Genomic DNA, 17,419 nt, shown 5'->3' on the forward strand with positions numbered 1-17,419 from the left:
CAATCCGATTGGAGCGCTGCAATTACCCACTAAAGCGCCAGGTGCCATAATTTGGTTATATGGTTACCACCCATCATCCATCCACTTAATGTGGTGGTACCCTGTTTTTAGGGTAGCTGTACAGTACTTCAAGTGGCATGTCAAATGATTTCCTGTAAACCAGGAAATCATTTACAACGCTGGGTGGTAACCTTATAACCAACCGACAAGTGTTCCCTACATGACAGCAAGTGGGTTGGCGGAGGGTTAGTGCCCCGCCCCAGAAAACAACTACCTGTAACTAAAAATACAAACAAGAAGCTTCAGACCATGAATGACCAAAAGATGATGACTAAGGACCGTACAAAGGACTTGATACGGATGGCGACCTGGAATGTAAGGGGTGCAAATGATGAGGTGAAAGTGTGAGAGAATGGGAATATGGATGGGGTATATGTGCAGGAGTAGGTGAGAATGAGAGGGCAAAAGAAGGAGTGTGTATTGTTGTGAGTAACAGATGGAAGGAAAATATAAGAGAGTATGGATCAGTTGGTTCAAGGATTATGTGGGTATGACTGAAAGTTGGACTACAAATGTGGGCGATTCTGTGCGTGTGTATGCGCCAACACAAGATCGTGCAAGCAGAGTGAGAAAAGAGTTCTGAACAAATGTGGAAGTGTGCATGGAAAAGTTTGGAAGGAATGAGAGTATTTTTTATTGGTGATATGAATGGTAAAATAGGGAATGTGAAGGTGGATGGAGTAGTTGGTGAGTGGGATATGCCTGCTGAGATGGATGAGAATGGCAGTGCTTTAGTGGACATTTGTGCTGGAAGGGGGTTGGTGATAGCCAATACTCTCTTCATGCACAAAATGATCCACAGGTATACATGGTGAGTGATGAGAATGGTGGGTGGTGAACTGAATGAAAGGGAGGCAATGATTGACTATGTGTGTGTGGATGAAAGGATGCAAAGATGTGTATTGGATGCAAGAGCATGTAGAGGTTGGGGGAGTGGACTTTCTGACCACTTGGTGGTGGTCAGAATCAAGGTCCAAGTAATATGGAAAAATAGAAGAAGGGAAGGACGGGAGGAAGGAGTATATGCAAGGAGAGTGGAAAGGTTACAAGAGGATGAGTAAAAGGCAGAATATAAGAGAGAATTGGAGGAATGATTGGGAAAGGTTACAAGAGGATGAGAAAAAGGCCAAATATAAGAGAGAAGTGGAGGAGCGATTGGGTAAATATGAATTGGAGCAGATGGGGGACTTGGAAGATGTGTGTAAAATATTCACAGAGGAAATATGTGCAGCATGTGAGGTGATGTGTGAGATGAAGAGAAGACGAAAGGAGGTGCAAGGAACAGCATGGTGGAATGAAGAGGTGAGACAGACTGTGGCACAAAAGAAGAAAGCATATAATGATTTGATGAGAAATAGGGGTGTAGATGAAATTGAGAGATAGAAGAGAGAGTTATATGTAGAAAGGAAGAGAGAGGTGAACAGATTATTAAGAGATAGTAAGAAGAGAGTGGATGAGGAATTTGGAAGGAATTTTAGTGTCAAGAGGAGGGAATGGAAGAAAATGTACTGGAAAGAGGTAAAGAGAGACAGGGTCTCAATGAAGTTAGTAGGGGAGTGAAAGATAAAAATGGTAGAAAACTTGTTGAGAAGGGTGGAATAGTGAGCAAATGGAGAGAACGCTATAATGAATTGTTGAACATAGAGAATGAAAGTAATGCAAGTATAAGTGGCCGGGGAATGGCTGGTAGAAGGAGGGAGGTGAGAAGACAGGAAGAAATCAGTAGGATGGAATTTGTGGAAGCAATGAAGAAAATCAAAATGGGGAAAGCCCCAGGTATTTATGGTGTGTGGTGAAATGCTGAAGCATGGGGGAGAGATAGTAGTAGAATGGATGTGGAAGATGTGCAGATTGGCCTGGGAGGAAAGTGAAGTCCCCAATGATTGGAAGTCAGGTATAATTATTTGCTTGTACAAAGGGAAAGGGGAAAAAGAATGTGGTAATCATAGGGGCATTTGTCTTCTTAGTGGAATAGGAAGAGTATATGGTAGGATACTTATTGACAGAGTTAGGGAAATAACAGAGGAATTAATTGGAGAAGAACATGGAGGCTTTAGGAAGGGAAGAGGTTGTGTAGATCAGATATTCATTCTTAGATCTTTAATGGAAAAGTTTCTAGAGAAGGAAAAGTTGTATGCAGCCTTCATGGATTTGGAGAAAGCATGTGACAGGGTGGATAGACAAGGATTGTGGAAAGTAATTAAGAATATATGGAGTAGATGGGAAGTTGTTGAATGCTGTGAAGAGTATGTATGAGGGTGCTAAGGCTGCAGTATGTGTGGATCGTGAACTGAGTGAGTTTTTCTACTTGAAGGTTAGGTTGAAACAGGGATGTGTCATGTCTCCATGGTTGTTCAATCTGTATATGGATGGGGTTATAAAAGACATATAAGGTAGGGCAGTGGATGTTGGAGCAGCCTTAATGAGAGAGGGCAGTGTTTGGAAACTCCCTGTACTGTTGTTGGTCTTCGAGAGGGGTGAAGTCAGCGAATTTACAGTGAGGTTGGATGATGAGGAAATGGAGAAGGTGAGTATGTTTAAGTACTTGGGTAGTGTGATGAGGAAGGATGGAAGTTTGGAGTGTGAAGTGCTTGAAAGGGTACAACAAGGAAGAAAGGTTGCTGGTTCCTTGAAGGCAGTGTTAAAAAACAAGGAAATGAGCATGGAAGTAAAAAGTTATTACATGACAGTATTGTGATACCAAATATAACGTATGGAAGTGAAGCTTGGACGTTGTTGGAGGGACACAAGTCAAGAGTGAGAGCAGTGGAAAGGAGTTATTTGAGAGGAGCCTGTGGAGTCACTTGGAGAGACAGACTGACAAATGAGGATGAGAAGGAGCGTTGTGGTGTGGATGTGATGGGAAGCATTAGGGGAAACACATTTAGGTGGTTTGGCCACATGGAGTGTGAGAGACTGATGAGGAGAGTGTATGTGAGTGAGGTAGAGGGGGAGAGAGGGAGGGGAAGGCCAAGGATGAGATGGCGAGTTGGAGCAGAGGTATATGAGAGAGCGGGATGCAAATTGGGAGCAGGGCAGTGAAATGGTGGGGGACAGGGTGACGTGGAGGCAGTTTGTTTGTGGCAACCCCGTTTAAGGAATTAAGGCTTCTGGCAATAGATAGATGGATAGGTTACCACCCAGTGTAGTAAATGGTTTCCTGGTGTACAGGAAACCACTTGGCTTGCCATTCAGTGTAGAGTCACCCATAGGCAGAAGAAGAGGAAAGAATGAAGTAAAGAAAGACAGAAGAGGAAGTAAGGAAAGGAGGGAGGAGAGGAAAGGGCAGACATCCGTGAGCAGCACTACATCGAGTGTGTGGATGGTGAGCGCCCCCACCATGACTGACTGAAAAGGAAGACTTGCTGTCATAAAATAATCTCTCAGTATTCTTGTCATTCCAGTTATAAGTCATGGATGATTCCCGAATATCACAACTTTTTCCATGCATTTTGTTCTGTACATTGGAGGAAAACTGGCAAATATTGATAACAGTGGAAGAAATACAGTAGACAATTTTATTTAATTTATCTTGTATGTTAGAGCAAAATGATATAATAATTTTGCTGATTAGTAAAAAAAAATAATAATTTACATCAGTGGCTCACCAACTTTTTAAAGTGGGGGAGACACTAGTCACACTGTAATGTAGTTTACTGTTTCCTTTATGGCTCAATGGCAGGTTGATGACCAGGACTTGCAGGATGAGCCACTGCAGATCCGACTGATGGACCATGACACCTATTCTGCCAATGATGCCATTGGGAAGGTTTATGTGGATCTTAACCCTTTACTACTGCCCCCTCCAGGCCCTCCACACCACTCCCAGCGACCTCAAGACCCCTCACAGCCAGGTCAGGCCATTTAATGTATTGTGCTGTAAAAAGTATCTTTATTCCTTCTGTCTTTACAGACTGAAACAGTGGGTGAGTAGAGAAAACATTCTCTAGTAAATTTGTGTTAGTACAGTAAAAGCAACTGATTTTTCGGTAGATACAATATTTCAACAGTTTTGAGAAGTAGTTCCATTTACGAAAGTGATTGTTCAGCAGATGTAACGAATCATCTCGGCCGTCCAGGAAGTGTTATCTGTGATTTGTAGGTCTACTGTGTCATTAGACTTGTATATGTTCACTACTTCACTAGTTTCTATATTTTTCAGACTCGTGTATAGTACTGTATTGATTACAGTATTGCACAGTATAATACAGTAGAGTAACACCACCCCCTCCCCCAAATTCGTGAGGGTTACATTCCAAGCCCCCTTGCAAATTCTCGATATTCGGTGCTTCTTAATACCTTCCTGATTATGACATTTTCCGGTAATTGCATAGCCTTTGAACCACTGATACTGTAATGCATTACCCATAAATAAGCGTTGCATGTTAAATCTGTTTTCCTCTTGTTTTTTGCTGTTCAGCTGTGACAGCATAATGGTGGAAGGGACTGTCCTAAGTGCTTAACTAAAACTAACATAACCGAGAGTTTAACTGTACCTAATAATTTAACCAAACCTAACTACCTAAACTTGGAAAAATACAAAAAGTAAACTGGTGGAATATGAATTGGTAAGGTCTTTCTACTGAAAGTTAATTTAGTGCTCATTCTTTTGTTTGTTTTTGTGTGCACTGTATATGTGAAAAAGAGAGTATTGATGCAAACAAACCTGTATTCCATTAACCCCTTGGTAACCTCCAGCATTAAAAAACCCTTTACAGTGCCAGTGTCAGTGATGTTGAGTTAGTGTGAGCTATAAAAAACTGAACAATTATGGGAAGGGAACGAAGGTCACTGGTATGGTTACACGACTCTATGCTACCATTCCAAGCAGTCAGGTGGTCGCTTAATCTCAGATGTTTTCTGCCATGTGGCACATGCACCATAATTTTGTTAATTCTTCCATGAATCATAGCGAATCGTTGCATGGGTTTAGGATGCTGAAAAACACATTGGTAGGTGTGCCGGACAATTCTCTTCACATCTTTAAGAAAAATAAACTGATTTTGGAACTCTTCAAAAACTAATCCGTGGCCGGCCAGGGGTGCACACAAATTTCTGAACCTATGGCCATTGAAGGGTTAAGCTATTAAGCCATACATATGATAGTTTCTGACACAATGGAAGAAATTTAATCCATCTTTGAGTATGTAGAATAAGTTTCTTCTATTCTTCTGAAATCAAATTATTTTCTTTAAAGATGTGAAGAGAATCATGTGGTGCACCTAGCAGTGTGTTTTTTAGCTTCCTAAACCAGTGCTATGATTCACTATGATTCACGGAAGAATTCACAAAGCTATGGTGCATGTGCCACTTGGGAGAAAACATCTGAGATTATGCGACCGCCTGACTGCTTGGGATGGTAACATAGAGTCATGTAAACATACCAGTGACCTTCATTCCCGTACTGTAATTGTTCACAGTTTTTTATAGCTTGTGCTCATTCATCATCTCTGACACCAGTACTGTAAAGGGTTTTTTAACGCTGGAGGTTACTAGGAGGTTAATGGAATACAGTTTTGTTTGCATCTGTACTTTCTGTTTCACACATACACACAAAAATGAACAAAAGAATGAGCGCTAAATGTATGTTTAACTTTCAGCAGACAGTCCTTACCAATTCATATTCCTCCAGTTTATACTCTGTATTTTTCTGACTATTTTGTTTTGTGTTTGGAGAGAGTACTGTACTTGCTTATTGCAAGGATGGGCTTATTGCTCTGTAGGTCATGGGCTTATTGCTCTGTAGGTCATGTCACACCTGTGACATGACCTACAGAACCGTTAGACATCTCAACGGATTCCTGGCCAGTAAAAATGCTGCCAGATGCGGAAGAGAGTCTTCCTAACCCCTAAGTGACCTGCTAAAGAAGAATCATGAGCATTGGACATAATTTTTTCCCTGTAGGGTCTTGGAACCACCATCTGATGTACGGTCTCCCACTCGTTATCATGCGCAACACTAGGTGGTCTCCATCTTTGTATTAGGGGGAGACGGTACCTCAGTCGGTAGAGAGGTGGCCTGCAGTTCTACCGGACCCAGGTTCAAATCCCCGCTGGGGCAGGGAACAGTTTAAGGATTTGCATTTCATGAAATCAGACTTTACTGATCTACCAGAGATCCACCGACATGTAAAAATTCCCCCGCTAATACCAATACACCAGTCCTGTATGAGACAGCCTTAGCATGTATTCAATATGGACATTAGGTGTTAGTGCCAAAGTGGTGACATGTAGAGGTGTATGGTATGCAGGAGGACTACTGGGCCTTAGGAGCAGGCTGTGCAGCCTATGCCCAGAGTCGGACCCATTTAAAAAAAAAAAAAAAAGTTTGGCCTTCAGTAATAACATTCTGTTAATTCAGACTCACATTTACCTTGTCTAACTGCAGAGTCAATTAAAGTGGCAGTCTTTGGATCAGATCTTTGCATATCAGCTAACTTTGCACTTACATCAGTCTGGGGAGAATCATGAACCTCTGAGTCATTTAACTAGGCGAAAAAGGTATCACCAAGCCCAATATCATCATTGACATTACCAGTGCCATTATCGTCAACATTCTCTTGGCTGGCTTTCACCATCATGGCTCTAGTTACAGCACATGCGGGAAACAATTTAGGACATACAACTTCCAACTCTTTAGTCCTATCCTCACTCGGAAGTTTTTGACACGCAGGGGACAACACTCACTTGTCCTCATGCTAAGTCATTTCCCAAAAGGAAAGTAACCCCTTGTATAGGTAGCTAGTCAACAACACCCACATGCACTGAACCAGTAACTAACTCTGACTGGGGCTTCGCCTTAACTAGGGGAACAGATACAAACTCAGCTATACCCTGCAACAAGACATTCATTAGGGTCACCTACATCAACAAGCCTCTTCAGCATTAATGGCTGTGAAGCTCCTGTGTCTTTAAGTATAGTGACTTCCTTACCACCTTTTCCATCAAGTGAAACTAACCCCTTAGATATGAAGTTAGCAAATCAATGATCTGGGAAGGAGTCACTTTGTATTCTGCTTGGGGGAGGACACTCTGGTGGAGTCTTATTACCACTCTTACCTAATCCTGATGGCTGCACTGCTCCAGTCTTACTAGTGTCTAACAATGACCCTACAGGAGTCTGTCTATCAACCACTGACAGCTCCACTCTGGCCATATCAACAATATGCACCTGCTGGGGTTGTGTCTGACAACTGCTAACAATATCTGTGGGTGGCTGCTGTCTGTTGGTATCAGAAGATCCCCAAGAGTTTACCAACGTAATAGGTTTCACATTGGAACTTTCCCCTCATTTTTTCCAGCACCAGTCCTCCAAGTGCCCCGTTTTCTGGCAATACTGGCAAAACCTGACACTTTTTCTTGACCCTCTGACAACACTGTCCTCACTTACTTTTGTGGAACTAACATACTCTGGGGTTGCAATGTTCTCACTAGTGTCACTTGACATTAACTTTCCTTTACCAGAAGAAGGGTTCACAAAAACTGGTTGGTTTACTCTCCCACCCTCAACTAATAATTGAGGCTTACGTTCATGCTTATGAATTATACTATAATTATCTGCTACAACAGCAGCCTCAGCTAGAGTATCTAAATCTTTCTCCACTAGGTGTGTAGCAACATCCCTATCTATGTTGCCAGTGAAGTTCTCCAAGATCATTAATTCTCTCAGTTTACAAAAATCAACTTTCTTAGAATGCAGCCTTTAATCAAATAAGTCTATGAGTACTCTAGCATATTTTCGTGGGTCTGATCCTTCTGTTTAAAGGCAGATGTAAATTTAAGCCTATATGCCCCTGGCACGAGTTTATATGCTTTGAGAATGGCATCTTTTAAACGATAATAGTTAGCACTTTGATCAGCTGGTAAAGAAATATAAGTCTCTTGACCTTTTCCTTTCAAAACACTCTACAGCAGTTCTATCCAAGAGTCTCTTGGCCAAGAAAGGCGATCTGCCACCTTTTCAAACACATGGAAGTACTTAGTGACATTGTGCTCATTAAAGGGAGGTACAAGCTTAATGTTCCTAGCAACATCAAAAGATTCCCTGGCAGATGAACTACTATCTCCAGGTAAACTATCAAGGTGCTTCAGTCTGAATTTGTGATCCATTTCCTTTTGTCTCATTTGAGCTTGTAATTCTGTTTCTCTCATTTTTGCTTGCACTTCAAGTTCTTTCAGCTTAATTCTAGCTAGCTGAAGTTTCACATTGTCACCAGTATCATGAGCAGAAAAATCACTAGAGCCAGGTATCTCTGATGCCAAAGGCTCAGGGTCAACACCTTATGCAATATCAGATGGCTCAGAACTAACTATGGAAGACTTAATTTGCTCAAGCGTGGTGTCCAGTATTAAATCAAGTAATTTAGTGATTGAGGCAGAAAATCTCAACTGTAAGGCCTGGGCAAGTAGTATGAGCTCATGTTTTGTGAGTGTTTTCACTCTAGTTGGAGAAGGCTTAGAATCCGAAAATGCTTTCAGATCACTGTCACTCATTAGGGCCATGATTACTGATTATAGTTACGTAGGTAAGAGTAAGCACTGTGTATGTGGCCAAGGTTATTAATATTACGTCACAGAGCTGTCCTGGCAGGAGGTTGCCAAATTGTTATGGGAATATATATTACATTGCACTCTTAACCCTTAACCCCTTAAACGCGGGCATGTCAGAGGCGGTCCGTGCACCTCATGCGGGGATATTCACACTCCGACTGACTTTTTAAAAATATTTGCCAAAAATCAATTATTAGTCCTAGAATATTATAATTACATAAGCATATGGCACATACCTTCAGCTTTCTCTTGGGATGTTTGTTGAGCCTTCATCGACTACTGTAGTACTTGTGGAGACTTCTGAAGTTGGGTAATGAAGTCTCCACTTTCCACTTCCTGTCACCCTGTACAGTAATCACTCTAATATCCGGATGCCCAATATCCGAACATCCCCACTACCCGGACATAACCGTCCGGGGATCCAATATTCCCAAAATGGTCCCCCCCCCCCAAAAAAAAAAAAAAAAAATCCCGGCCGTAATTTGAACTTGCCATGCGCTGCGCGGGAGAGCATTGTTGTGGTGCATCATTCCTCCAACGTCCAATAGAGCGCCGCTGCATCCTCCCCACTTTCCGCCTGTCTCTCACCGCGAGTGCATGCTCGTCGTTATGGCTGCCCACGTGATCGCTTTTGTGGTGGTGCCTTACCTGCTGCAGGGACTCCTGCTGCTCTCGGGCCTCCTCTTAGTGTGTGTGATGATGGCCCCGCCACCTGAGAAAAGGAAGAGAGTGGTGTTGACTCTGGAGAAGAAGCGGAAGATATTGGAGAAAGTAGATGCGGGGTGGTCTTCTTCCCGCATTCTCCGCGAGTTTAACCTGGCCCGGTCTACTTTGTTCGATATCAAGAGATCCCGAGACAGACTCATGCAGTACACGGCTGACTACTTGTTGAGAAGCAAACGCAACGTGGAAAGGAAGGTTATGTTTACCCCCAAGTTTGCAGAAATCGACCGATCCACGTTGATTTGGTATCGACAACAACGTGCTGCTGGTGTGATGGTATGTGGAATGGAGCTGAAGGCTGTTGCTGAGAAGTTCGCCAGGCTTCATGACGCCCTAGACTTCAAGGCATCCGAAGGTTGGCTCTTTGCGTTCACGTTACGGCGTGGCCTTACCAACCGTAAAGCACATGGCGAAGCATTGGACGCTAAAGAGGATGGAGTTGACAGGGAGGGCCTCACTCTCGGTCAAGTCTACAACGCAGACGAAACTGGCCTATTCTATCGCTCGCTGCCAACGAACACTCTAGCCGAGGAGACGGAGAAGCGTGTACCTGGCCGCAAGCTCTCCAAGGAACGGATATCTGCTTTGTGTTGTGCCAATGCTAACGGCATGCACCGGCTTAAGCCCGTTGTTGTTGGCTGCGCAAAGCAGCCTCGGTGCCTTCATGGGGTGATGGATGTCCTTTCTGTCGTCTGGTACCATTCTTTGAAGGCATGGTTCACAGCTGTGATCTTCAAAGACTGGTTCCACCGCCACTTCATCAAGGAGGTCATCCATTACCAGACGAAGACACTGGGAATCCCGCACGACAGTGAATAAACAGCAAGAACTTCTCCACTAGACCACACAGGAACTTAGAGTGTTGTGCAGTGAAAAAAGCAGTGTGTTGTGTTAAGGATTTACAGTTGTGAGAGAAAAGACTCAGTTGGAAAAAAATTTAACATAAATAGACTTGTTTGTTTTGGCTTTGGAAAATTATAAGAATGGGAAAAGTTAAAGTGCAGTACTTAGTAAGTTACAATGGAGCATTAGTTAAAGAAGAGTGCACACTGTGAAGAGAACGGACTTCTGTGTGTGATTGACTAAGTTCAGTGCAAGACTTCAGGAACAGTGTACTGCAAGTGCTTCAGGAAATCCTTCTTACTGTCAGAGTCTGAGAGGGGGCGGTTATTCATCGAGGTGGCCATGGACTTGCTGTAAGTAGGCAGAATGTTTCATACTGTACTTTTTTCCATACTATACTTACCTCATTTCACTCTTTAATGTCCTTTATTGGTGTGAATAGGGTGTTAGGAGCTATGCATGTGCAGTAGGAAGGTGTTTTTCTGAGTTAGGCTAGGTTAGGGTCCATAAGTACCAGTCCAGGAGCCAGTCACCAGAATGTTTATTAATGTATGAACATACTTTTAAACCCTCATTTTATGTTTCTTTTGCATTTATTTCAGTCATTTATGTGCCCTATTGCTGTGATTTGGGTCTTAAATAGGTGCTATGCATGTCCAGAGGGCATTGTATAGGTGTTTCTCTGAGTTAGGGTCCATAAGTACAAGTCCATAAACTGGGGCCCAATATCCAGACCTACCTAGGGCTCTATTACGTCAGATATTGGAGTGATTACTGTAATATGATTACCACAACCTGATATTATCGCTAGAAACACCATTCTATGATTTTCAAGTAGTTTGGAATCCATACATCAAAAAAAAAACACTGAAAGCAATTTAAATTACAAGCATGTACAGTAAACCCTCATTATACAATGCCTCATTGTACGATATTTTGCTTATACATTGTCAAAATTTTGGTACCCTATGCCCACTATACAATGGGAACGATTTGGAACAACGATGGATCATCCGCGGCTCAGTGAACAGCGAATGTGCAAACGCAACAAAAACGTCCTCACACTGTCGGCATTAGACCACACACACTTGTCCACCGATCCAGCCTCATTAGCTAGCCCTGCCCAGCCAGGCAGTTCTGACATTGATGAGTGAGGGCTGTGAGTCCCTGTGACAGTGAGGCCGAGTAGGGACAATTCGCCGTCAGGACGATTCCCCATCATTTATTTACGTATCAGTGTATTTAGCAAGTACACTAGTTTTTTAATTATGTAAGTTATAAAAGTGATGGTGGTTTATTGTTTGTATAGTAAATGTAAAATATGGCATCAAATCATGGGCATTATATGAAAAATAATAATATATTGAAACGTGAATCAGCTGATTTATGATCGATCCTTCATCTTAGCATAAGGCTACATACGAGACATTGGCATTTATATAAATGCCTAATTACCTTAAGTGAATGATCGACATACTTTGGAATTATACAAATAATCTTCATGTTACGTCTGTATAAATGTTTCGGGATATTTCGCCATCAAGTCAATTCGCCATCACAACAATAACAAGACAATTCGCCATCGGGACTTTTCGTCGTCAGGATGATTCCCCGTCGTTTATTTTTATATCAGTTTATTTCGGAAGTACACTAGTTTTTTAGTACTGTACTTGTACCTCTTCAAAGTCATTTTAAAATATACCCAGGATATTGTAGTACCAATGGAAATTAATGAAAACAGCTGTGGGTGATGCTAGAACATAATTCAAAGTCAACTACAGCAAGGTAGAAACAAGTTAAATATTGTCTAAAAGTGCAACTTACAAATGATATCCAAAGCCAATGCTATTGAATGAAAATAGACTTTGATAGATCCCCCTGAGAATTAGTTATTAAAGTATCAGTTAATCAGTAACAAGTATGTTTATAGAATGACGGGGAATTGTCCTGACGGGGAACGTCCATATTATGACGACGAATTGTCGACTTCATGGCGAATTGTCTAGGAACCACATAAACAACCATTGCTTGCTTCAGTAAAGGTAAGATCTACTGTATACTGTAGTTTTAATGCTTTTTTCTCTTTGTTCACTATTAATGTGTTACTTTAAATGTTTAAACATAAGGATATTTCATGATGTGAGTGCTAAGGTGTGTGTATGTGAGAGTTTAGGCACGTCTGGGAACATATCTCCATTGACTTCATGTTATAATGGGATTGCTATACGATGGATTCCTTTACAATGGGGTTTTCAGGAACGGAACCCCATCGTATAATGAGGGTTTACTGTACCAGCTTCCCACCCGCGTTTGTTCCCTGTTGGCATTCTGTCATTTATTATTTATAAACACACTCACACTTTATATTCCTAGTACTTTATTACACTTATGTATATATACAGTATTTATCCATACGTTTCCTTCAGTAATAGTAGTTTATTTTCACTCCAGGCATTAATTTTCTCGTTCAGTAAACTAGCGTAGAGAGCAAAGCTTTCACTGTCAATACTCCAAGTAATTGTACTCATATTCTTATATTAGTAATTATTTACACATCTATTTTATTTACACTGTGTTATACCCTGTCACTTCCAGTAACTAAGGGCTCCTTTCCTTTGGAGCCAGGATGAACTTGGGACACTTAAGCACTCGTAGTTTATCACCATTTCCTCCACCGGCACATCACACGATTCACCAGAAATATTGTAGTCTCTGTCCATCATTATCATGGATAAATTAGCCAGTTCACGCTCCATAGCAGAGTCACTTAGTCCTTTACCCCTTCCCACACATGGTTTAGTAGGGGTAGAGGTCACAGGGCCCTCTAGAAGCGGCGGAAATGGAGGGGCGTGAGTGCTACGTGCTTTCATCTCAAGAGACAACACTGAACTGAATGACAAGGCGGATATGGGGCCGCCAAGGGTTGACAATGTCAGCAAGGTGACAGCTGCTAATTTATATGCTGTGAAATGATTGGCAGGAAATTAAGTAGTTCGAGGTGAATGTAAATAGCACTTAGGCTTCTTCCTCCCTTTCTTATATATATTTTTATTATGAGAACAGGTCATACAGCATATTTCAAGGGGAAATAAACAGGGAAAATTAGCGAATGAGTGCACATGGGGTGTTGCCAGGTGATAATTAGCCATTTCCAGATTGATTATGTGTGTGTGGATGAAAGGATGCAAAGATGTGTAATGGATGCAAGAGTATATAGAGGTTGGGAGAGTGGATTTTCTGACTACCACTTGGTGGTGGTTAGAATTAAAGTCCAAATAAAATGGAGAAATAGAAGAACGGAAGGACAGGAGGAAGTAGTACATACAAGGAGAGTGGAAAAGTTACAAGAGGATGGAAAAAAGGCACAATAAAAGAGGGAAGTGGAGGAGCAATTGGGTAAATAAAGATTGGAGCAAGTGGGGGATGTGGAAGGTGTGTGCAAGGTATTCACAGAAGAAATCTGTGCACCATGTGAGGTGGTGTGTGGGGTGATGAGAAGACGAAAGGGGGTGCAGGGAACAGCGTGGTGGACTGAAGAGATGAGAGGCTGTGGCACAAAAGAAGAAAACATATAGTGAGTGGATGAGAAACAGAGGTGTGGAAGAAGTTGAGAGACAGAAGAGAGAGTAATATGTAGGGAGAGGGAGAGAGGTGAAAAGATTAGTAAGAGTAAGAAGAGAGTGGATGAGGAATTTGGAAGGAACTTGAGTGTAAAGTGGAGGGAATATAAGAAAGAGGTAAAGAAAGACAGGGTGCCAGAGAAGTTAGCTGGGGAGTGAAATATATAAATGGTATATTACTAGTGGAGAAGGGAGAAAAAGTGAGCAGATGGAGAGAACACATTAATAAATTGTTGAACATAGAGAATGAAAGTAATGCAAGTATAAGTGTCTGTGGAATGGATGGGAGAAAGAGGGATATGAGAGGAGAGAAAGAAATCAGTAGGATGGAAGTTGTGGAAGCAATGAAGAAAGTCAAAATGGGGAAAGCCCCAGGAATTGATGGAGTGTTTGGTGAAATGCTGAAGCATGGAGGAGAGATAGTAGTGGAATGGATGTGGAAGATGTGCAGATTGGCCTGGGAGGAAGGTTGAATCCCGGAGGATTGGAAGTCAGGTATAATTATTCCCCTGTACAACGGAAAAGGGGAAAAAGAAGTGTGTGGTAATCATAGGGGCATTTGTCTTCTTAATGTAATAGGAAAAGTATATGGTAGGATACTTATTGACAGAGTTAGGGAAATAACGGAGGAGTTAGTTGGAGAAGAACATGGAGGTTTTAGGAAGGGAAGAGGTTGTGTAGATCAGATATTCATTCTTAGATCTTTAGTAGAAAAGTTTCAAGAGAAGGGAAAGACGTTGTATGTGGCTTTTATGGATTTGGAGAAAGCATATGACAGGGTGGATAGACAAGGATTGTGGAAAGTATTAAAAATATATGAAGTAGATGGGAAGTCGTTGAAGGCCATAAAGAGTATGTATGAGGGTGCTAAGGCTGCAGTGCATGTGGATAGTGAACTGAGTGAATTTTTCTGTTTGAAGGTTGGGTTGGAACAAGGATGTGTCGTATCTCCATGGTTGTTCAATCTGTATATGGATGGGGTTATAAAAGAGATACAGGGTAGGGCAGTGGATGCAGGAGTGGCCCTAGTGAGAGAGGGCAGTGTTTGGAAAAGTACCTTTACTGATGTTTGCAGATGATACTGTGTTGTTAAATGAATGATGTTTGCAGATGATACTGTGTTGTTAAATGAAGATGAACAGGAGGTGCAAGGCTTGGTGGATGAGTTTGGGAGAGTGTGTAAGAAACGGAATCTAAAGGTGAATGTAGGGAAGAGTAAAGTTATGGTCTTCGAGAGAAGTGAAGTCAGGGAATGTACAGTGAGGCTGGATGAGGAGGAAGTGGAAAATGTGAGCGCATTTAAGTACTTGGGTAATGTGATGAGTAAGGATGGAAGTTTGGAGGGTGAAGTGCTTGAAAGGGTACAGCAGGGAAGAAAGATTGCTGGTTCCTTTAAGGCAGTGATAAGAAACAGGGAAGTGAGCATGGAAGTGAAAAAGTCAGTGTTAATAAGGGCTGCAGTTTAATATGTCAGTGATAACAAAGGCTGCAGTTTAATGTCACTATAATTATGTAAAATGATTTGGAGATTGCAGGAAAACTGATTTATCCAGCGTATGAGAGACTGCTCATGCTGAACTGGCGGATAGTATATAAGAACAGTACCAGTTAACACTCATGCTCGTGTGACTTCTCTTTTCTGCATTAGATTGTCTAGCAATACTGGCATACGCCACTATACAGGGACCGCAAATTGACTTAGGACCTCCCCCCAAAAGGTATAAAAAAACACAGAAATCATAGAATATCACAATGTTTGTTCATGAAATGCCATTCATTAATATGAAGTCATGTTTCCTTTGTTTTTCAGGACCAGTTGGTTGCATTTTGGCATGGAATCACTTAGATCTCTAAAGTAATCTAAGGACATTTATTTGCACCCAACATGTGTTAGTTCAGTCTTGAGGTTGCCCAGATTGGGTGTCTGCTTCTCTGCCATGATTTTCTTCATCTTTGCCCAGCAGTTTTCTGTCGGATTTAGATCCGGACTGTTGCCAGGCCAGTTGAGGACCTCAGTCCGATTATCCTGAATCCATCTTGTCACCTTTCTTGACTTGTGACATGGAGCTGAAATGTGCATGAAAAAGTCTCACCCATGAATAGCAAAAAAGTTTAACAAATGATCTTTCAGAACTTGAATGTACCAGCCACCATTCATCACCAAGTTCTTAGGAAGAAAGTAGAGGCTTCCCCTTCCCATTTCACCTGAGAAACACGCCCATTCGGGTGCTTAACAGTCAGCACCGTGTAAGCAGGGTCATATCGATTACAGGAGGCAAGGTGATGAACCTTGGCAGAACGCACCTGGAACACTTGAAATGTGCTTTCATTGGAAAACATAATTTTTCTCCACTCATCTGATGTCCAGTGTGCATACTTCTTGGCAAACTGAATGCGTTGCTGCTTCATGTGGTCAGTGAGAAGCAGTTTCTTGGCTGCAGTGCAGCTTGGCAGACCCAGCTGCTTCTGCAATTGATGTTGGATAGTTTGAATTGAGACGTCTTGTAACAGCTGGGGATGCATTCTCTTCAATTCTGCTGCTGTCAGTCAAGGATTCTCGATTACTCCCCTCTTCAGAAGGGTATCTGTACCTCTGGAAGTCGTCCTTTTCTTTCCACTCCCATGCATGTGCTCTGGTACGACATCAGGTGGCAGGCTGCACCCTGCAGCAAGAATCTTCATGATGGTCGACTTTGCACATCTGGCACGTTCACAAATTGTGTTGATAGGGACATTATCCTGCCTCTATGCAATGATACAGACCCTCTCATCCCTTGAGCAGTACTTTCCAGGCAAAATAACTCGACTCTAGGAAAATAAGAGTAATGCATACGAAAAAAGAGGGAGGTGCAAGCTCGGAACGATGGGAACATATACTCCCACTCTCGCTTCTGGGCAAGCACTGATATGCTGAGTGTTTCACCACCTCCCGCCAACACCAGAGGAGTTGCAAGGTACTTCTTGCCCCCAAAATTCACTTGGTAGAGGTGGAAACACAAAGCAAAGACAGACAGCTCTCCTATTGCAATTCTGTGTGTAGGGCCTAAGTCAATTTGCGGTAGGTGTACGATCAACCGCTATATGATACCCCGCCATTGCCACATAAAAAGATTAACACCCTTCCCCGCCTATCAGTGGGCAGTCCCTGGTTATCTGATTTTTGTTTTTGTTTTATTTCCGATGGTTTCCTTTTTAACCGATTTTTATATTTTAGACAAATTTTGTGTCGAGGTTGATTTCTAAACTGTTTTTAGTCAGAGGTTAATGTGTTTTAGTCATAGGTGGGGTGAACACTGTCAGTTTTTAGTACAGTCTACTAAGTTTGATTTTTTTTTTAGCCATATATATGATTTTCAGATATTAGTTTTGTGTTGAGGAGAGTTATAAACTGCTTTTAGGCATAGTTTAGCTTGTTTTAAAGCTATTTTTGGGTTTAGGCAAACTAGAAACTTGTTTTGGACTTATTAGGGTGGGCTTTGAAGTTGGTGGGGAGGGGGATCCCAAGGCTCTCCAACGCTTCCCTATACTTCTGTGTTATAACATCTGCAATTAATGAACTCCAGCTCAACAGTGGATTTTCCCAAATGCAACCCACCATTATAATGAGGACAGCCTGTATTTGG

At 42.0% G+C, this 17,419-nt stretch overlaps 1 protein-coding gene across 1 annotated transcript in view; it reads left to right on the forward strand.

Annotated features, from left to right (window-relative positions):
- LOC145391352 (uncharacterized) overlaps positions 1-17,419 on the forward strand; it is a 210,905-nt gene that overhangs the window by 5,487 nt on the left and 187,999 nt on the right. Inside the window, exon 2 of the mRNA XM_080265950.1 lies at positions 3,743-3,914. Within this exon, the coding sequence (XP_080122076.1) occupies positions 3,743-3,914 (172 nt within the window). The remainder of the gene's footprint in view (positions 1-3,742; positions 3,915-17,419) is intronic.

The sequence above is a fragment of the Coenobita brevimanus genome, chromosome 18 (assembly GCF_032717465.1).
Source record: "Coenobita brevimanus isolate Jiangsu-jjx chromosome 18, ASM3271746v2, whole genome shotgun sequence".
NCBI classification, from domain to species: Eukaryota; Metazoa; Arthropoda; class Malacostraca; order Decapoda; family Coenobitidae; genus Coenobita; species Coenobita brevimanus.